Here is a 21,742-nt window from a genome sequence, read left to right as displayed (position 1 = left end):
ATCAGCCTCACAACATGTGTTCTGTACACAATAAGCCTTTAAATGAGACAAATAGCAGTTAAAATCCCTCCGATTCAAAACCAATAAAAAGTTTATATAAAACGTCATCATGTTGAGTCGATTCTGAACCAATCAGCTGATCGATCAGCTGAGAGACCGGCGTTTCCCAGCATGCCCTGGGTCCGCCTGCGTCCGCCTGGCTCTTGCAGTTGGTGAAAAGCAACTGCGCTACCTGCGTCTCAGAACTGCGGCCGCCTTGGTCTCGTGAGATTATCGTTGCCCACGTGTGCATGACGTCAGAGCAAGTCGGGATCAAGTCGGACACAAATCTAACCGGCATGCATTGGGCACCGATCGCCGGTGATCGATTCTGCGCAGATCTGGCTCATCTCGAACGAGCCTATTCACACGTGCAGGGCAAGATTGTGCATCAGGTTATCTCCTTACATATACCTACACTCTCCGTCTCTGTAAGATTGGGAATGATTGAGATTTATCTTGGCACAGCTACCAGAAGACTTCCAACTTTCAGACAGGTTGCTCACGTCACATTTACGTTGTCTCGGTCAGTTGGAGGCTGCGCAGTAAAGCAAGTGATCACCGGAAAAGTGCTTCTAATAGCCTTCACTGGTCTCCGTCCAGAGCAACGGGGTCTGTTGGTCCATTTTATATATGTCAATGGTTTTAGCCCTTGTCTGTTAGCTTATGTATCTTCTCCATTTAATTACTGAACGTTCACCTGCATCTGTCTGTAAACCAACATTTAGCCTTGCTTCGACAATAAACTATTATCTTGTCCGAGGTTACCGGGAGTTATACACAAGTTCATACAAAATACAGCTGGGTTTACTGTTTGTTAAGGGTTGCTTTCCCAATTTTCGATGTACATGTCAAGCACTAAATGAAAAAGTGAAAAAATCATCAATTGCTAAACCCATATTATATTTCTAGCCAATAAATTCGATGTTAGACAAGTCCAAAATATGTAAAAGGGATGAATTATTAAATCATCTCCATCCATGTCCATAGTCTGGTCTGCCATTTTGTAAATGATTTTGGAGTGAAAGAAAATCTGTTCATTGAATTATTGACCAGGAGAACATTCTTGCTTTTAATCATCCATCTAAGTCATTTTTTTCACTGCCCATGTTTTCACAGTGTGTGTTGTTTCAGCTGGCCTTGGCTTAATTCCAGGTCAGCTGTGACCACAGCAAACATTTCTGTCCTTTCCAACCTCCTGGAGAGCAACTAAGACAAGACCATGAGAGAAAAGACAGACACTCCAGCAAAGGACCTGCATTGGCATCTCATCCTGCAGACATGGAGGGGTTCAGTGAAAAGCTTTTCTGCTGCAGGTGGGTGCGCCACAGGGTTCCCCTGGCCCACAGAGAGGAACTGTACCACATCCTGAAGATGACAGGGCCTCTGGTAAGGACTGGCACTGTGTACATATCATGCTCTGTCTGTCAGGAGCTGTGTGAGGTTAAGGTATAATAAGTTGATTTATAGAACAGAAGATTAATAAGAGTGGTTGTTTTGAAATGACAGGAAAAATCATTGTGTCTCGGTTTTAGAAGCAGAAATCAGTTAACTCGAACCAGTGCTTGCCAGGTTTCAAACAGTGTCTTAACAGTGGCTTCAACCTGACAAAGTGATATGAGTGTCATAGAGAGAGCTCATTTGCAGAGAGATCTATTATAATTAATTGTAACTTGTGTTTACTGTAATTTACAATGTATCATCTGTTCGCTGGTAGCTTTATCAACTGCACAATTGTCCATGTTTGTCTTTCTAGCTGCTCTCTCGAATCCTAAATTATCTGCTTCCATTTGTGGTTACAATGTTCTGTGGGCGTTTGGGAAATGAAGTTATGGCTGGCTATGGATTAGCTTCTGCTGTAAGTGGACATCTTTATGCTGAAAATGGCAATGTATTTTCAAGGAAGAAAATTATAACGTTAGCAAGATAGATTTTACAATTGTCTCACAGGTCTGATGATTATATCAAGATTAAGTACATTTACTCTTGTGTAATAGAAATATTGCTTACATCAGAGTCCTCAAGTGTACATCAGACTAATTCAAGTATGTTTCATTTTATTTTCAGACCATTAATATTACCACTGCAGCTACAGGATGTGGTCTGGCACTGGCATGCGATACTTTGGTGTCTCAGGTTTGAAAACCCCTTCTGATATGACGGTATACATTGGAATTATTCAATGACCCCTCCTGTTTATTAATGCCCCGCTTTCTAAAATGTGAATTATGATGTGCAGACATTTGGTGGTAAGAACCTGCTGCGGGTGGGAGTGATCCTTCAGCGGGGCATCATCATCCTGCTGTTGTTCTGTCTGCCCTGCTGGGCTCTGCTCATTAATGCCCAGGCCGTCCTGTTATGCCTGGGCCAGGACCCTGAGGTGGCCAGGTAACTAACAGTGCCAAACGTCACTTGTAATCTAGAGGCCGTATCCTTTCTACTTTGCCAAAAACCATCTTTGCATTACAATCATATCTGGTCCCCACCGATTCACTCTAGTGCACCAATTGTGCTCCAGTAATTTTAATTAATTAAAGTATCTTCATATTAAAGGTTTTGACACAATGTGTGCTGTGCCTGCATTTAATAATAGCCTATATATAAAATGTGTCTTTGAAGCTCTATTATTGAATTTTGATCACAAAGTGGCAAAATAACTCCATCAAAGTTAACAGTGACACAACTCTTATTGCCTTAAAGGTCCCATGACATGGAAATTTCACTTTATGAGGTTTTTTAACATTAATATGCGTTCCCCCAGCCTGCCTATGGTCCCCAATTGGCTTGAAATGGTGATTGGTGTAAACCGAGCCCTGGGTATCCTGCTCTGCCTTTGAGAAAATGAAAGCTCAGATGAGCCGTTCTGGAATCTTGCTTGTTATGAGGTCATAACAAGCAAGGTTACCTCCCCTTTCTCTGCTATGCCCGCCCAGAGAATTTGGCCAACCCATGGGAGAGAGACATGGCTTTCAAACGAGAAAAAGTGCCAGTTGGTCAAGGCCACACCCCCACCCACCACCTTGCCCCGCCCTCTCTCCTCCTCAATAGCTAGAGACACAAAAATGGCACATCCTAACGAAAGCTTATTGTGGGACTGGCTCTAGTGGCTGTAATTCTGCACCAAGTCTGAATTTCGGGAAAGAGACTTCAGATATAGTATTAGGGGACCACTAAGGTCTATATAAAAGCTTCCAAAGAGCACCATGTCATGGGACCTTTAAAGGGGAGATACTATGTTTTTCTGTGTTTTCTGTCTCACAATGTTATCATGTTGGATTTTCATGTTAAACGTGGCCAAAATAATGACATAAATGTATTTTAGACAAATCCGTGTGAGCTAAAACGTTCAGATTTCCAAATGTTCTGAACGCTCTGGTTTCAACAGTTTCTTCTACTCTTGGCTAAGTGTTACACAACTCTAAGCTGGCCTTCTATGATTGGTCATCTGCTCCAAGTAGGCAGGACTGGAGTGTTGTTTTTTTAGAAGCCACTGTGGTGCGACAATGTTAACATGGCAGTAACACAACAGTAAAATATGCCATCTTGGCTGCCAATGTCGTTACATTACTGCTAAAACGTGTCCGATTGGGTGGTGTTTGGTTTAGAAGCCTTTATTGGTGATTTTTTTACAGTACAAAGTCCTGCTATATACTCCGTTGCAGTAGCTCCAGCTTCAACTAGCTAATGAAACATGAGCTGTTTCTCAATGTCAAGGATCCTTCAGAGGCTAGGCCAGACTCCTCCTGAGCATTCGGAGAGCATGTACATTGGAACAGGCTAGCAAGTGCACGTCATTGCGTGCTTGCGTCATCGAAAATGTTTCGCCGCCTTCACTTCCGCGCTGCATTTCAAAACACTGGACAAAATGTCAATGCGAAATGGATGTGGAACTGTGAAGTTCAATTTTTTTGTTGAGAAGGTGAATCAGCGTCAGTCTGCTTGCAGGAGGAGAATATTCTGTCGGCAACTTTGTCGCGAACGCGTAAGGTAGGCAACGTTACCGACACTGATAGGCTTTAATGTAAGCAATGGTCGTTTTCTTATTTATCCCATGTCAATAAAATTAAAAAATCGTGGGAGTTCATGTTTGTAGTTGTCATAACACTTAACTGGTAAGGAGAATTGGTAAGGAGAATTGCATTAATTAATTAATCTTAATTACATTAAGCTTACAGTAGTTGTTTACAATAGCTTGTAGTTTACTGCATGTAACATTAGCTCATTGTCCAGTAGCTTCTAGCTTTCAAACAAATGCAGTGCAAAATATGATCAGCAACTACAAGGTAAACACTACCAGTTAATGACCTACCACAGGCAGTATGATATGCAGTAAACTGCAAGTGAGAAAGGTTAAGTAGTACTATAGACACACAAGCTACAAGGCTACATCCAACATATGAAAAGTCATAACAACACCATTGATAAACACCCACTAACACAGTAAAGGTAGCTAGGTGTAAGTGTGTTAAATGGTCAACAGTTGTCAGTTAAGACCATCATGAAGACCACTACACAGTTACATTAAGTACTTTAACATTACAGTATGCTTAAATATATTTGTGATACAATTCTAATCTTACCAGGACAGGTTGGATAACTACTGGACTAACCTAAAGCTTTCTCCTTCTGTCTGCAGTCTGGAAACACCATCATCAGCAGCTGAGTCTGGTCATCGCTTCATGTTGAATATTGTGTACAGTATATAGTAATGTTTGAATAAATGTTATAATAAAAGATACACGTTTCGTTAATTTCTTTTTAGAGCTTCTATACCTTACAAGTTATTGAAACAGGTACCATCTGAATATAATTATTCAGTTAGAAATAGACATTGAAAAACAGTTTATATTATATACACACCCAAAAACGTAATGACACAGACAAACCAGTTAATTTAATGCATTTATTTTCAGAATGCCAATCTCTAAAAGGCTTTAGCAAATAATCTAGCTATTCATCTCTCTTTGGCCTCTTGTCTCCCTGCTTGTCTTTGCTGTTTCCCATCCTCAGTGACAGCCTCAGTTTGTCCCTGTTAAAAGACAGCAAACACAAGAAAAATATGTTTACCATTATGAATGCTATAAGGTAACGTTATATTGAACGTTATACTTTTTACATGGGAAGTTACTCATACATTTTAGCCTTCATGTAACGTTGATAGTGAAGTAAATAAGTTGCAGCGTTACCTACCACCCTGCAGCTACAACTGGTAAACACACACATTTCTAAATCTCTGCTAACGTTACGCATATAGGAGCAACAACATATAAAAGAGATGAAAATGCCACCGGACATTAAACTTTAAAAACACAAATGGCACAAAAGACCGCTAGCTAGCTAACAGCCTAATGTTAATGATAGGGTCAGTTAGCTTAACGTTAGCTCGGTTGTATCTACCTAATTACTAAAGCAATCCGTACCAACATTAAAGCGTTAAGCTTTACATTGATTTAAAACATTAACGGTGATAACATATGTACGGAAAACACTAAAGATACTTACATTTAAATGATTATTTCGCCGTCAGCGATACCGCTCCAACTCCCGCTTAGGTCCGCCATTTAATTTTTTTAAACAAGCCGGCAAAGCCGCACGCAAGGGATTGTGGGTGATATGGGAGCGCGAAGGATACACATATGCATCCTTTGCCGTCTATGGGGATTTCTCCGAACGAAGGACTCAGTCCTTGGTGGGATTCGGAGGATCCTCGACATTGGAACGGTCCTTCGACGGACGTCGATGACGTAGCATCCTCCAAATTCTGGCTTCGAAGGATCCTTCCTTGACATTGAGAAACAGCTGGAGTGGAGGCTCCCAAGTTTCCAGGAAGCACGCTGGCCAATCAGAGCAGACTGGGCTTTTTTGGGAGGGGGGCTTAAAGAGACAGGCGCCCCTACAGAGCGTCTCATATGCTCGATGGTGTTTTAAGCCTCCAACAACACCTTCCAGGCAGCTAACCCTAACCTTAACCCTAAACATAACCATTGCTGCGCTGCCTTTTTACATTAAAGCATGTAAACATGTTCTAATACAAACACAAAATGCAAGTATATTGTAATCCTGAAAATGCTATATAATAGTTGCCCTTTAAAAACGTTGATTACAGGGCTAACTTGTAAGCAAACAATTGTAGCAGACACAGAGCCACGGTATTATCCCATCAGTGGTATGTTTCAGGTCGGAGACTGATTATAAACCCAATATTAATTTGACTTAACCAACTCCTTAAAGAAATCTTTGAGTATTTAGCTTACCAGATATTTGACTTCAGCAGTTACTCATTAACGTTGTCAGCCTGTTCTGCCGTTTGGTTCTAGGCTAATAGAGCAAAGATCTTCAACAGGGGGTCAGGGACCCTAGGGGTCCTTATAGTTACTGAAGGGTGGCCACCAACTGATCATTTTTCAGAAAGTTGATGAAAACAATGTCTGAAAATATACATTAACATGAATCCAACATGTTATTAGCAAAGACAAACCAGGCTATTTGTGAGGGGGAAAAACACACACAACACTGATGATAGGCTTACTGGCCCATAGGTAAGCTAGCCATCTCGTTACATACAGTTAAGTATTCATTGTGCCACATGTATTTTTAAAATTAAAACATATAAATATATATGAATATGTTAAACATTATTTCAATAGCTTAGTATTGTATGCAAAATAAAAAGTTATGAGTTAAGGCCTTAGGCCACCATACATAAATATTATAGGGTGGCTTTTTATTTTGAACTCAATTTTGATTTCAGAATAGCCCAGCTGTATATAACAGGCTTCCTTCCTGCAGTACCAGTGAGTCGTAAACATTTTCTGTTATATTTTGTTTTTTTGCTCAATAAGTTGCTTAATAAATTACAATAATCTTTCTCTGTAGGCAATGTTTCTACAACATCTCCAGGTGTCTTACCTGCAGAATCAGGTGCATTGCATTGTCCTAAAACCAAGACCAATTCTCTGTGTTGGTCCCATTCTATATCATCCAATTTCAGTGTATAAAAATGTTATGGTAATTACATTACCTGATGTTTGTGTACTCAGGGTATAATACTGCCACAAATGTACACTGCTGCCATGGCAAACATAGCAAATGTGATGACGAACTACATCTTTCTTTACTGGCTGGATCTGGGTGTTAGGTAAGTGTACTCACACCTCTTCTGAATCTGATTGAAACTATAACACACAATGATATATCAACATGTCTGTGTGCATGTCTGTGTGCATGTCTTACAGCGGATCTGCAGCAGCCAACACTCTGTCTCAGATTTACATCTGCACTTTTCTGTTTGCTTACATTTGGTGGAAGAAGCTCCATGTAAAGACATGGGGAGGTGAGGAACAGTTATATTTAGTCGATATTTGTGGTGACCTTATGATCTTACGGAGCCCCTGAAGGGACATGGGGATTTTTTGTCCTACTTTCTGGTGCTAACGAGAATGTTTCTTGTGCGCAGGATGTTAAGCAAAAACTATTATATGAAGGTTCGGGAGACTTTGATGTCTTATACATAATTATTTATTGATCTCGATCGAGGAGATTTAAGCGACAACATTGTACAGTTGAACCATGATATGTTATTGTGCAGTGTCACCATACTAAGGGGCGGGGGACTGAGACATTTTATCAGAATACAGCATAGAAAATCTGCTTGAAAATATAGGAAATACACATTTTCTAAAGGCTCAGTACTTTTTTTGGATAGTCATCATGAAAAAAATTAATTGATCATGTGACAAGGGCAGGGATATTTGGCAGAACAGGCAGCCAAGTGACAGTATTTAGGGGGGCAATCATATTTCATTTCACCCCATGCCCCCCTTATAGCCCCGCCCCTGATGCCCAGGTCTGTCTTTTCCCAGATGCATAATTCTCTCGCCCAAGCTGTCAGGTTTATGTTATGTCAAGATCTTGATAGCGCCAAAAAAAAGATGCTTACCTAAAACCTAGTTCAGCATATCTCTCTCTCCAGGAAGTATGCTGGGAAGTAGGACAGTCCTCAAACAAAACATTCCCTTATCATGCAGCTGCCTAGATTCCCTAAGTCTGTAGAGACACAAACACATTTATACCTGAAGAGGTTTGATTATTAGAGACTGGCCAAATATTCTCATCCCCTGACCTGTGACCTATGAATGACCTGATAATGTCTAAGTTTTCCCTCGTCTCACTCTACCACAACATGGTGTTTCTGGTAATTCCACCACACAGGAGAACAACAATTGTCCCTTTAGGGGCTCCGTATGATCTCATGTATCACTCTGCTCAGCCTCCATTTTTTTAGACTACATAAATAAGTTTCTCTCTCCCCCTGCAGGCTGGTCTGTAGAATCACTGCAGGAGTGGGGTTCCTACATGAAACTGGCCATTCCCAGTACATTAATGAAGTGCTTTGAGTGGTGGGTTTATGAGTTTGGTGGATTTGTTGCAGGTAATTCAAATTTTAGATATTGGTAAGACATTTGATTTGCACAAGCCAAATACAAACTTTGAGTCATGACTTTCTTCTTTGTCTCTGATGATCAGGAATGCTGAGTGAAGATGAGCTGGCAGCCCAACATGCTGTGATGATGGTGGCTTTCATAACATACATGGTACTAACTACAAGTCAGAGCATTACATTCTCACTTTAAAAACTTTACCTAGACATTATTGAACTCTGTGTTTGTTCACCTTGAGTCAGTTTACTCTCAGGAGCCAACTCGTTTTAATACTTTTTCTTGATTCTATAGTTCCCTCTTGGTATTCAAGCTGCAGCATGTGCCCGAGTGGGTAATGCTGTCGGTGCAGGAGACACTGCCAGGGCGATCCTCACCAGCAAGATGTCATTAGCGCTTGCAGGTCAGTTATAAATATGTTCTGTTGTTTTAGCTTATATTAACATATCAGCATTTGATTTCTTCAAAATGTTCACAGCCCCTCTCTTCTAGGTAGCATTGCAGTTGTTGAAGGTATTGTGCTTGGCGCTACTAAATCAGTGATTGGCTTCATCTTCACCTCTGATGTGTGAGTCTCTACAGCAACACTCCCATTTGTCTTGATTAACTGTATCTTTGATTTGACTGATTTGCCTGTAACTTGATTTAAGGTTGTTAAAGTGCTATTGTTACATACAAAGATTGGCCTAGAAAAATAGATGTTAATTATAAAAACCTTATTTCAGGAAGATCATAGGTCTAGTCTCACACTTGATGAATGCTCACTGTTTCCTTCAGTTCTTTGATGCTCTTGTGGTGAGTCTCACCATTTTTTTTCTTGTTAGCACAGCAAACATATTTGCATTATGATGTCAAAAGCATGTTGAATAAATCAAATAACTATCCAGAAGTTAGCACATGGTGGTCAATGGAGTGAGAGTGCTAATAATTAGAGATCTGTCTCTTTCCATCCTAGTGTGTGTGCACAGGCATCTTCTTGGGCACGGGCAAACAGAAGATACCAGCTCTGGCCAATTTCATTGGATACTACTGCATAGGACTTTCACTGAGCGTTACTTTAACGTTTGTTGCAAAACTGAGAATTTTAGGTTATAGCACAAAGTGACCTTTAATTTTTCATTTCCAATTTTTGAGTGAAGCCTGCTGTGCACTTAACTAATCTGTCTTTTCTCCACAGGTTTTTGGCTGGGATTGCTCGTTTGTGTCATTTTACAATCCACCTTCTACATCATTGTCATCTTCAATCTGAACTGGGAGAGAATGACAGAGGAGGTAAGCATGGTCTCAGAATTTGGATTTACTGAGAGAAATTGTGCTTTCAAGAACTATTTGTTGCATGTAAGAGTATGAGACATTGGAAGTTGGTTTAGCTTTTGTTTGTTTGCAGGCTGTTAACCGAGCACAGATCAACACGCCTATGACATTATTAAGCACAGCTGCCCTGTCAGACGCTTTCTGTAACAACACTGCTGACCAGACAGAGAGCAATGGGAATGTAAGTGGCCTGCTTAACTTAACATTAGTAGCATCCATCCATCTTCGTCCGCTTATCTGGTGTCAGTTCGCGGGGGGAGCAGCTCCAGCAGGGGACCCCAAACTTCCCTTTCCCGAGCCACATTAACCAGCTCCGACTGGGGGATCCCGAGGCGTTCCCAGGCCTACCACACTACTGTTTTTTTTAGGGGGGAATACACTTCAAGACGTGACATGACCTGTCCTCTGGAGGACATAGCCACACCACCGCCGCTACGTGGATTGTTATTGGGATGATTATCACAGAAGCCTGTCTGAATACACTCACAGGACGGCAGCTAGCAGCTAACGGCTATCAGCTAGCAGGGCAATTGAGCTACAGGCAGGATCGAGACAGGGACCAGGGTAGGTGAATTTAAACAACATCTGAGTTGAAAATGCATCTTGTTGACACGTAAGGGCCCTGTTCATGTGGCACAGACATATTAATTGCATTTTGTGTCTATTAAGAGGCACAAAGGCACTCTAAAACTTTCCCCGACAACTGCCATTTTAGCTCAGGGGATGCTTGTACATGTAGCTGCAGCTTCTCCGTGTTACCTGCACTGATTTGGGTCGGGTTTTTTCTATCGAAAGTACTCTCGTAGCTATAGCGATCAAGATTAACTTAAAAATTGGCTGGAATTCTCCTTTAAGTAAAGATTTATATAACACATAGTCTATGTTTTTAGAGGACATGGTCGGTCGTGGCTACCCACGTACCGTTGTTCACTAGCTGAGCCAATGCAACTTTCTAATGGATGCCTGAACGCATCCCAGCTCTGGGAAATGCAGTCATTCACATTCATCACACGTTAATCCATGCAGTAAATCACGGAGTGTCTATGATCAGTAGTAACCACACATAATGTAACATCTAGCCATCTTCATATCTGTGATTATATGTTGACCGGTGAATATTTCGACGCGATGGGCAGCAGCTAGCGAGCAGTCCAAAGCTAGCTGGTCAGCTAACCAGGGTAGGAGCTCCACAGACCCGCATTTAATTCAGTTGTTTGGCCTTTTTGAAGCTAGTTTCCGTGCCATGTCATCTTTAAATTAACCAATATTTTTTTGATGTGTGTTAAGTTAAATGATCAAGGGAACGGCTTACTTTTTGGGATATGTAGGTCAGTGAATAACCGATGATAGTTATGTGGGACCTGTTAGCAGGAACAGCTGGTTAGCATGGCAGCTAGCTGGGTGAGGAAGCTTTATTATTATTATTATTTATCAGTCATTTAAAACAGAAAGGCAATACATACACATGCTTATGTTGGTGAGGATTACTCTGCAGATTGTGTATGTGAGAACACGAACAGCGAATACGTTCTCGTTTGACTTGCCGTCCGTCTACAGAATAGCTCTTCCGCTGTCCATCATGGCGTTCATAATTTGCGGGAGTAGAGTGTGACGTCACGTGCAAAGGGTGAATACTGGCCTGGGACACACATTCATACGGTTTGATAAAGTACTTATTGGACTTTAACTTATCATTGCACTTACAATAACGAGCATAGCTGTCCTCAATTTAGGTCATCCTGTACGTCTCATCTCCGTTTTTTCCTGCATCCACCGTGTGTGTGTTTGTGTGTGTGCGCGTGTCAGTTGCGGGGGGAACTGAGCAGCCCCTCCCGCTGCAAACATCTGACAGGATGGAAACAGCAGCCGCTTCAGCAACTTTAGAGTGAAAAAGCGCAGCGTACATTGATGTTGAAATGAATACAGGTTGGCAGGACGGTCTGAATTGTTTTACACGGTCTTTCGCTGTAAATTTTGATGATAACTTGTCCACACTTCTTCTTTCGCGCAAAAGGGAAACACACTGTCTGAGGTCACATACGGGCACCTGACAGGCACGAGGCCACATTGCCCATGCGTGGAACCGTGCGACGCACACGCGCGCCGAACCGAGACAAGCGGACCGAACGGTTTGGATGATTTTTCATGAACTGTGCCACCACTATTTGATATGTGGACATTTGTTCAACCAAATATCTGACAACTTTCCTTCATAGTTTTACCATGGCTGTTAAAGGTGCTCTAAGCGATCTCAGGCGTTTTTTAGGCTACAACATTTTGTGTCACATACAGCAAACATCTCATCACTATCTGCTAGCTGCCTGTCCCCTGAACACACTGTAAAAAAACATTGTCTCTGTAGACAGCTCAGGCTCCACAAACGCCAACAAAAACAAACCACGCCAACCTGCACCACCAAACATAACAAAAAGTGTTCCAGCCAATAACCGACAAGAAGGAGCTGGTTGAGTCATGAATACATATTGTGAAGTAGCCTATGTGCTAACGCTGCTGCCGTGATGGCTCAACCAGCTCCTTCTTGTCGGTTACTGGCTGGACCACTGTTTGTTATGGTTCATGGGGCAGGTTGGCGCAGTTTGTGGAGCCTGGGCTGTCTACAGAGACCGTGTTTTTTACAGTGTGCTCAGGGGACAGGCAGCTAGCGGATAGTGAGGAGAAGTTTGCTATATGTGACGAAAAATGTTGTAGCCTAAAAAACGCGTCACATCACTTAATCAAATAAAGTAATATAATACTTTTCCCTCCAAGTCAGTTGAAGGCTACGAGTCTGTGAGCGCCGAGTGCCATTATGGGAAGATGAAGACACAGGGGGGACATGTTGTCCAGCAGCTGAAGGGTTGTCGTCTCTCCACTACCCAGCTGATCCTCAGGCGAGGCCTCACTATGTTTGCAGCAGTTGCACTTCTGGCTGTGGGAGCAAGTGTGCACTTCCTTGTGCCTTTGCCAGAAACCCTGCCTTCAGAGGCCAACTTTACTTTGGACTGGATCAATACGACATATACTCCTGATCAGATTTTTACCACTGTCTTTAATTCGACTTATTCTCTTTGACAGACTGGGCTGTGAGCCAAAAACTGGCAGATTGGCTGTGAAACTCTAGTGAATTAATGGTTTGAGAGTAATATTAATGAGATTACTGTAATTCATTGATCATACACCGTTTCCCTTTCTGTGCTGGGTCTACTTTCTCCCCATCTGCACCTATGCCTTTCTTCTGCAGGTCCTGCTTTGACATACTGCTATGCAAACATCCGCATCATATTGTGCACTGGTGCCTAAGGAGTTGCTTCACTGAATGCAATAACCGCTGCTCATGCTCATGTCCCCAAGTTAGTGATCATCAGGTTTATAATGATTCCAGCAGCCAGGATGAATAGCATGACAGCCAGAGCAAGGCCTCTATGCAGAACCAGAGTCCTGTGAGAGAGCTCCACCACCACTGTTTGAACTGCTGGTCCTGCATCAGTGTCAACCAGGTCCATGGTGTCGGTTTCTTCCTGAAAGTTCTCTGGATCATCTCCCTGGGGACCTGGATATACAAATGTGACTGTAATGTTTTTTCACTGAACAATATTAAATTGCTAGAATTACAAGATTCTATCTGACATTTATTTATTTATTCACATTATACTATATTTATTCCATTCCTAACATTTTCCGTGGGTTTATTTTCCATTTTATGCATAATCAATAAAGCCAAACTGAAACCGGAACTTAGCTTGCTCATATCAACTACACAGCTTATGCTAATGATTGTTAGCAAGAATAAATGTTTTTGTTAGTTACGCAAAGTTCCTGTGACTAACTTAGAAATGACAGCAGTTATGGCTAAAACAAATAAAATAGATTTAATATGTAGGAATCTGAGGTTAATTGAGGTAAATTCAGCTTCTAGCCAGCTAGTTTCTGATTAGTGATCTAATTAGCACTGAAACAAATGCTTCATTAATCGATTGACATAAAATGAATTGCCAACTGTTGTGACAATCGAGTAATCGTTTAAAGTATTTGATCAAGCACAAATGCCAAAACATCTGCGCATTGTAGCTTCTTAAATGTGACATTTAGCTGCTTTTCTAATTTTTTTATACCATTGTAAACTAAATATTTTCACTATGATTTCTAGTTTAAACAATGAATCAATGAATAAATACAACAATCAGTAGACAGATGGACAGTACTGAGCTGTTGCACAGACTTAAAATGTGCTACATGCACTACTTTAAGCATTATCAGTGTACCACCATTACGCACCATTTCCTATAGTCTAAAGTGGCTCCTGGGGAAGAATTTATAATTTCTGAACAAGATAGATGTTTTTCTTTCCTTTAGCAATATAAAATGCTTTAAATGCTTACTTGGGTCTGTGGAGCTCCCACACACTCCGGCTCTGATTTGAGCCTGGAAGAAAAACAATGTGTGAACATTTATTCATAAAGAAGTAGCCTTAGGCCATTAAGAATGGGAAGATTAACCTATGAATACTAACCTCGTCTGTAGCTTTCTTCCAGTTCATTCTTACCAGATAGAAAATCAGGAACGTGCACTGCAGAGATGCACAGGTAAACAAGCCTATCCACAGACCTGAGGGAAATAAAGAATTTTAATACATCTTTAGCTTAAAGAGTAGGTGGAGCTCTAAATACAAAAAGACACTGGGGACACAACTTAACCCCTTAACGCTGACTGTCGCTAATCAAACCCCTTCCATTCCGACTGCAGGCGAGATAGCGTGTGTATTCCCCCAATGCCGGTTTGTTTACATTCGATACATACCTAGGAACCTTTTGCACGCACTGGTTTCTCGTAGGACCGGTCGGAGTGGGAACTACATCCAGTTCACGGAAGCGAAATTAACCCTAACCCCAAACCCTAACCCTAAAAAGACTACTGTCAATGTTAGGGAGTAGGAGAGTGTTTTCTTTCTTGCTGTTGTCAAGATTCATTTATTTGTCAATTACTTTGTGAGAGGAATAAAATCTACATATCTGAGATGGGAAAATGTATTTTATTAATTTTACCATTTTGTAAAGAATTTTACCATGAATGCCTGTTGTCGCTAATTTGCATCATACCTAAATTTATATCTATTCTATATGCTATAGACAAATTAACAATCTCAACTTAATTTTGCATCAGCTTGGAGCCAGAAATACATTTTTTTATATAACTGTGAATAAATTCAGGCGTCACGGGGTTAAAAATGACCAGTTAGGCAGCAATGGGGCAGAAAAACAGCTGAAGGCTAAACAACATGTTGTAAATCTTACCCTTGATTCCTAATTTGGCTGCAAACATCAGTGACACTCCAATGGGAAAACCCACACCATAATATCCCAAAATGTTGCAAACAGCCCCAACCTTCTGTTTACCTGCTCCTTTTATAATGCCTCCCGAGGCCGCCTAGTCACGCAAACAGAATAACGATGTGGTTAGACTTGACAAAAAAAGCATGTGTGTGATAATACATGTATATGGGTGCATCATGAAGTCTTGTTTGGACGTGAATTCCAGAAATACTTACTGAAATTGCATCTAGGAGGACGAATGGAGCATATAAAGCTATAACATCAGCAACCCTTTGCCTGATTTGTCTGAAAGAAGACAGATTCAAAATGTACAATGTTGGTGAAAAATTATATTGTCATGAGATTAGTGTGTCGTAAGCACTGTGACAAGTTGTATAATCCTAGTATCGCTGACCATAGATTAATCAGTAAATTGCTGAGCGTTAACGCCTAGCTCGAGTTAATAGTTAAAAGAATATATAAACACAGTTTTTCTCGGTAGGCAATAAATAATGGTGAAAGGTCATTTAAGAGACCGGTTCTCTCTCCCAGTCTTGACACTGACTCTGTATGTGATAACACACACAAACACATACACACACACACACACACAGAGCATTTTGTACAAAGGTAATGAATACTGTTGTGGTTGCAAAAATGCATGATATACTCACTCATCATATGTAAAAACATAAGAGATATGGTCCTTCAGGCTCCCAATGAGAACTGACAAACATATAGAGACTGACCCTGTCATGAAGAGTAACAGACTTAATTTCCCATCGGTTGCACCATTTAAAAGGTGATGAATTAGTTTCTTTTCTGTAAACCCACTGACTAACACAAAGGACAGCCACAGTCTCCTACTGTTGGCTAATGAGTAACTGGAGTAAATGGAGCAGTTCAATAACTTTCTGGTTCTTTAAGCTCAAAGTTACTCCTGCTCTAATTGTGTTTCATGATATAACAATTATTCTCTTAGTATCTTAACTTCAAATAGTACATGTCATTTTGATAAGATTAACGTATTGCATAGAAATAGTGTTTATTAGTGCAAACTAACCTGCACAGAACATTGTAAGTTTAGCAGAGCGCTTGGCCTGCTCTGTGTCTCCAGCTCCCAGGGCATTTCCAACTCTTACATTGCCTGCTATACTGAAACCCAAAGGAAACTAATAACAAAAATAGTACATTAACATGCTGTTGGATTCCTTTCACACAATAACAATCTAATGTACATTCAGTATTTGGTGGAGGAAAGATTACCATGTATGCAACATTTGCCAGTTCGTATACAATTGATTGAGCTCCGAGCTCCACCTCACTTATTAGACCTGCCAATGACACACAGCAGTTACATTTCAGACCAACTTTACTTCACACACATGCTTTGAAACCACAACGTGACATGTGACTTTACCTGCCAGAAAGCCTCCAATCTCATACGTCCACCACTCAACACACATCATGGCCATGCTGGGGATGGCCAAGTGGATGTACGAGCCCCAGTCCTGCAGGCACTCTTTAGACCAGCCTGAATCAATCAACAAATCTTTACTAAAACGTATGAAATAAGGTCAGATTAGGTCAATGTCTTTGTCTCAAGAATCAGATTTAAAAATGCCTTGAAGATGAAGATGGGTGTTAAGTTTTCTTAAAATGCCTTTAAGACAATTAAATAGATGTTTGTTTTCCAACGAGATAGCTTCTGACAGCATTACTAAAAAGTAACTAAGTAGTGAGAGCACTACATACTGAATTATAATACTTACGCATGTGTTAATACAAAACTTTAATCTCCTCAAACTGCCTTATTAAAATCATGGTCCCCCCAGCTCATTAACACCTGCTTGAGGGAAAACTTGGAGCCACTGATTAAATGCAGGGTCACTATCCTCCAATGCAAATGTTGTACTCACCTCCCCAGGTGGCCTTATGAAGACCTTTCCACATGATATAACCATAAAGAATTCCAGCCATGGAGAACTGAGAAATGGTGTTGGCAACAGCAGAACCTCTATAAAGAGTACTTTGTTATAGATGCTGTGAACAATAGTGATGTTACTGAAAGAGTCAATAAGCAATACTCACGCTACTCCCAGATTGAATACATTAAGGAAGATGTAGTTGATGAGAGCATTAAAAAGATTGACCACAATGCCTGTGATTACCACCGGCCATATGATGCCCTAAAATAGAAGAGCCACATATTATTGTTATTAGAAACAGTGAGAACCCAAAGATGACTACAGGAGCTTCTTATGGGTTTTCCACCACTGTTACCCTCCCACTAGTCTCGCACTGCCAGACCTTCCTCCACAGTGCTGCGGAGGAAGGTCTGGCCCTTCCCCACATACACAGAAAAAAAACCTCTGGGTTGTTTGCATTTCTTTAAACCAATCAAAATCGTCTTGGGCAGCACTAAGCTCCGGTCACAAAGACGGTGGCTGTGTAAAATAGTCTCGGGGAAGGAAATTGTTTTGATGGAACATTTGTACCCTGCAAAAGAAAATGCCACATAGAATATAAAGTTAATAAACGAAGTTAACTGTTCACACAATACAGTAATGTGAGCTATATAAATTAGCTCTTACCAGTGTATCTCCGTGTGTATTTTGTCCATAGCAAATCCCCGCCAATAGGTCCCTAAACGTCCCAGTTAGAGAGGAAACGGCGTGAACATATTCTTTGTAAATCTTTACAATCATTCCCTGAAAGAACCAAGCAGGCCTGCCTTGTTGCACGATCCAAATTTTCTTAAAAACTTGCCATTTTCAGCGTTTTACGTTAGCTTGCTAGCTCAGCGGTTCCGGTTGCTGTTGCTCGAAGCAACCAGATTACAACGTAAACACAAAGAAAGCAGAAGGTGAGGGACATCCGGCAGAACTTCCGGGGGTGCCGAACTATCCGGGGGGACCATTCTATCGTGCTGTTGAGTCCTTGGGATGAATAATTTACTGTACAGTTACTCAGTACCTAAACAAGAAAGATGTGCAAGAGTTCACACTAATTGATTTACCTAATCAACAAACACAAATCAAAACATTTGATCCAATCGGAGGTTTGTGGTTTCATACACATTCATTTTAGGGTCTTTGACATGAAAAAGTTCCAGATGTCCTGACCTTATTGCAGTCTGAATTCAGACAGAGCTAATGTCTAATGTCACATCATTATGCAGATCTGGAGCGACACTGAAACCAAACAAATATAAGTATGACTGATATCATTTAAAAAACAGGATACATGACGTATTTCATATAATGAACCTGTCCCATCTTTATTTCAGCTCATCAGAGAGTGAGTTGATGCTGAATAATAATGGACTCACCTGGTTTTGCAGATATCTCGTTTCTAATGAATACATGAATGTAGCCTAGACAGAACAACAAAGAAAATTACTTTTCAACACAAAAGACATCAATATATCACTTTTTGTTTTTGGAACTGCTCATTCCTACTCAGAGCACCCTATCCCAGCATGCACTGTGAGATGTTTGAAATACTCACAGGAAGTGCTGGCATAAAGATATTCACGTACATCTGAGACAACCTAGAGAGAGATTTCCCATCAATATCAACTACAAAAAGACACTTTATTTTAAGTATAAATAAATTGATTAAGCAGAAGAAGACCTGACTTTTGACACGGCTTACCTGGCCACCTCTGGCTCCTGTCTGACAGCCAACAGAATGGACTCAGTGTTAACGAGGATCGCCCAACAGGGGAAACACGCCAGTAACAAAATGAAGATCGCCCGCTGCAGAATGACCCCAACTTTCAGGAGGTTACCACCCCCAAAGGTCTAAAACCAGAAAGTATTGTCTTATGTTTTTCAATACTTTTTTATACCTTATGACAAATAGTATACATATGTATGTACATATATATGTAGGTATATGACAGGCTCATACCTGAGAAATCAGAGTATCACAGGCTGAAGCCAAACCAGCTCCAATAGATATGCCTGTCACATTAATAACCTGAGGGTATAAGACAAACATTAGTGGATTATGTTCTGTAGCTTTATTGGTTTAACTTATACTGTAAGAACAGTACTATCCTGCACTTACTGATATGGCCAAAGCCACCCCTGCCAGCTCTGTCCTCCCCAGATGGCCACAGAAAACAGTACTAACAAAACCCACTGCATACACCATGAGCTGGGCAATCATCTGATGAGAAAACGTAGCTGGTATATTGATCACTTTATTAATAGGCTAAACATAGTAGTGTGGGCCTATTTGTTGTATTTCAACTTGGCATGTACATTAAATAGTACAAGCTTAATTAATAACAGTCCAATAAAAAACATTAAAAAAGTATTATTGTTTCATTTTGATCATTATTTCGATCAGCAATGATTGGACAGCGACAGTACATTTGAATACAGGCTACTCACCACTGGTCCGGCCAGTTTAGACAACTCTTTTATTTCTTTCTTGAAACCAACAGGGACCAACATGCGGATCCGCTTTAATAGCAAACATTTACTCCATGAAGAAAGAGGGGCACTCTGTGTGCTGCTCGCCATTATTCAATAAGTACAGTTACTGCTCTATTCACCGCTGTGGGTGGCTGGGAGAGATTCTCTGTCATTGTGCAATGATGCAAGCTGTTGTAAACCTGTCTTATGTTGTAAACTCATATGAGTCACGTGAAAGTCAATGACATTATTAGTCACTTCCTGTGAGTCGTTTAGCGGCCTCAAACCATAACATGTGGTTTCTGGACCATTCAATATCCAAGCTCAAGCCTGACAACAGAGCTATGAACTTTCAGCTTCGCTAAGACCGCGAGTAGGCTACCTTCCTTTATTTGATTGGGTCATTAGTCAAAGAGAATGCAGCCACATTTGATCACGTTTGATCACATGCCATAGATCAGGAGACATTGCTGAAAAATCAGAGAATAAAATGGAAATAGGCCTACTAAGAGAACAGTGAAACCAAAGTAGCCTACTGCCTCAAAACAAAACAAAAAAAAAACCAGAAAAATTGATTAAATGCTTTGTTATTTGAAATTGAGCTGCATTTAGCCTATTTATTTTGTACTGTAATAGGCTGCTTTTTAGCCTAGAAATCTAGATGCACCCTAGCGGCAGCAAATTTAATTTGCAGCCAGGGGCGTCTAGGCATTCTCTGTTGACTTGCGAGCTGGAAAAACCAAACTCTAGTCAGGCCAATCACATCGTGTATAGAGTCGGTGGGCGGGCTTATGGCTGCTGCTGCTGGGAACAGCGGTCTTCTGGAAGACTTGGATTTCAGCTTTTCTTTGAGAAAAAAAACAAAGAACAGCACTGAAGTCGTTCTTAAAAAAGGAAGATGTGTTCAGAGTTTTGCCGACCTGATACAGCAAAAGTTTAATCTATCAACTAGCTTCTCTTCCTTCTTTGTTGCTCTGCCTGGTTGTAGCGCTATCCTATTACGTGCAAAGAGAATTTGAAAGACAACCGTTTATCCCGCCCCCCGGATTGAGCCCTGTCAATGGTGAGTTCCCAGACCCAACATCTGGATTTGGGGCTGGCTTGTCAGGCTAGCTGCTTTTAGCAGGCTGTATACTATCTTGAAATGACTATTCCTTGACATACATTTCGAGCAATGTTTTTTATTATAACATTATTTATTATTTACAATATTTTTATTTAAAATAGGTCCATAGAAATCTCTGCCGTTCATCACACACAATGATGAAACTGGATCATACATTCAATAATCCCCATAGTCCTGAGAGGTTGTCGTTAGTGCTGCATTTTACCACCAGATGGAGCCATTATGCAACACATATCACACTTTATATCAGTGCATTTCAAGGTCTTTATATTTACATTCCCATTACAAAGGAAATAATACCAATTATTAAACACTTAACCTTTATACTAATTTATACTGTAGAGATGGTTTGATCTACATTAATACATGTTATGTTTCTCTAAATGTCATTGTATTTGATTAATTCATTGTTTTATGACATTATTATTAAATGATTAGTTAGCATAATTATTCATTAAAAATGTCATAGCCTAAATAACTTTTTTAAAGTTAAATTTATTATTAAGTAATTCATGATTTGTATACCCTTTGTTAATTATTTACAAGGTTAACAATGAGTCATTATTAGAAAAGGTTAGGTTAGGTTAACTTCAGGTTCATTACCTGAAGTTGGACTTCAGTTAGCAATACATTTTTTTGTAAAGTTAATTTCTTTAATTATAGACAAATTCAATTACTGATGAAATCAGTAGTGATTTACAAATGATCAGTAGTCCCTTAATGTACCCATAAATTGAGAAATAAGTGGTATTGAGAACAAGGTTGTTTTCCTGCCTCCCTGAGTTGTTTAATTATATTAACAGTCAGAAATAAAGGTGTTGTCTCAAAAAGTAGATTCCAATGAATACAATACTCCTATGCCATTAAGTCTAATTTCAGGGGGGTTTGGAATCAGGCTAATTAAGGGGAGATCAACTGTAAAGTAGAATAAGCCACTGCCAAATTAATACATGTACATGTTATTTTGAATCTTTAAAATATTAGTTTTTAAGGTTTTTAGAACTCTCCTATGTAAGATAAGTACAAGTCCAAATCTTTATCCATAAACTTACTAAGGTAATGTAAATTTACGGAAACAATGTATGTTGA

At 40.3% G+C, this 21,742-nt stretch overlaps 2 protein-coding genes across 3 annotated transcripts; one reads left to right on the top strand and one right to left on the bottom strand.

Moving 5' to 3' along the window:
* The first annotated feature begins 611 nt into the window (after positions 1-611).
* Positions 612-12,885, top strand: LOC120547112 (multidrug and toxin extrusion protein 1-like). Of its 2 annotated transcripts, none has more exons than XM_039782537.1 (17): positions 612-1,428; positions 1,796-1,897; positions 2,107-2,175; positions 2,279-2,427; positions 6,791-6,833; positions 6,916-6,960; positions 7,080-7,177; positions 7,275-7,372; positions 8,357-8,470; positions 8,566-8,633; positions 8,772-8,880; positions 8,970-9,045; positions 9,203-9,272; positions 9,433-9,565; positions 9,655-9,749; positions 9,865-9,972; positions 12,561-12,885. In XM_039782537.1, exons 1-17 carry the CDS (start codon positions 1,321-1,323, stop codon positions 12,861-12,863), a joined length of 1,788 nt encoding a protein of 595 aa, XP_039638471.1. In that variant the 5' UTR covers positions 612-1,320; the 3' UTR covers positions 12,864-12,885. The 2 variants fall into 2 exon arrangements, with proteins under 2 accessions (XP_039638471.1, XP_039638480.1); XM_039782546.1 differs by having other exon boundaries at positions 1,363-1,428; positions 1,869-1,897.
* On the bottom strand, positions 12,867-19,688 carry slc47a3 (solute carrier family 47 member 3). Its single transcript, XM_039782559.1, has 17 exons — positions 19,504-19,688; positions 19,175-19,276; positions 19,016-19,084; positions 18,758-18,906; positions 18,611-18,653; positions 18,432-18,476; positions 17,192-17,289; positions 17,020-17,117; positions 16,521-16,634; positions 16,367-16,434; positions 16,164-16,272; positions 15,775-15,850; positions 15,337-15,406; positions 15,083-15,215; positions 14,302-14,396; positions 14,171-14,213; positions 12,867-13,341 (listed from the first exon to the last, which is right to left on the bottom strand). Exons 1-17 carry the CDS (start codon positions 19,633-19,635, stop codon positions 13,130-13,132), a joined length of 1,656 nt encoding a protein of 551 aa, XP_039638493.1. The 5' UTR covers positions 19,636-19,688; the 3' UTR covers positions 12,867-13,129.
* Between the last annotated feature and the right edge of the window lie 2,054 nt (positions 19,689-21,742).

Source organism: Perca fluviatilis, chromosome 2 (assembly GCF_010015445.1).
Source record: "Perca fluviatilis chromosome 2, GENO_Pfluv_1.0, whole genome shotgun sequence".
In the NCBI taxonomy this organism is placed as follows: Eukaryota; Metazoa; Chordata; class Actinopteri; order Perciformes; family Percidae; genus Perca; species Perca fluviatilis.
This window is presented reverse-complemented; position numbering and strand designations above follow the sequence as displayed.

Excerpts from the sequence above, each read along its gene's own strand:
- LOC120547112 (XM_039782537.1), top strand. The coding sequence starts at position 1,321 with ATGGAGGGGTTCAGTGAAAAGCTTTTCTGCTGCAGGTGGGTGCGCCAC. Across the intron at positions 1,898-2,106 it reads GCTATGGATTAGCTTCTGCT|ACCATTAATATTACCACTGC; the intron begins GTAAGTGGACAT and ends TTTTATTTTCAG. Across the intron at positions 9,566-9,654 it reads TGCAAAACTGAGAATTTTAG|GTTTTTGGCTGGGATTGCTC; the intron begins GTTATAGCACAA and ends TTTTCTCCACAG.
- slc47a3 (XM_039782559.1), bottom strand. The coding sequence starts at position 19,635 with ATGGCGAGCAGCACACAGAGTGCCCCTCTTTCTTCATGGAGTAAATGT. Across the intron at positions 18,654-18,757 it reads CAGGAGCCAGAGGTGGCCAG|GTTGTCTCAGATGTACGTGA; the intron begins GTAAGCCGTGTC and ends ATCTCTCTCTAG. Across the intron at positions 16,635-17,019 it reads TCATAAGGCCACCTGGGGAG|GCTGGTCTAAAGAGTGCCTG; the intron begins GTGAGTACAACA and ends TGATTGATTCAG.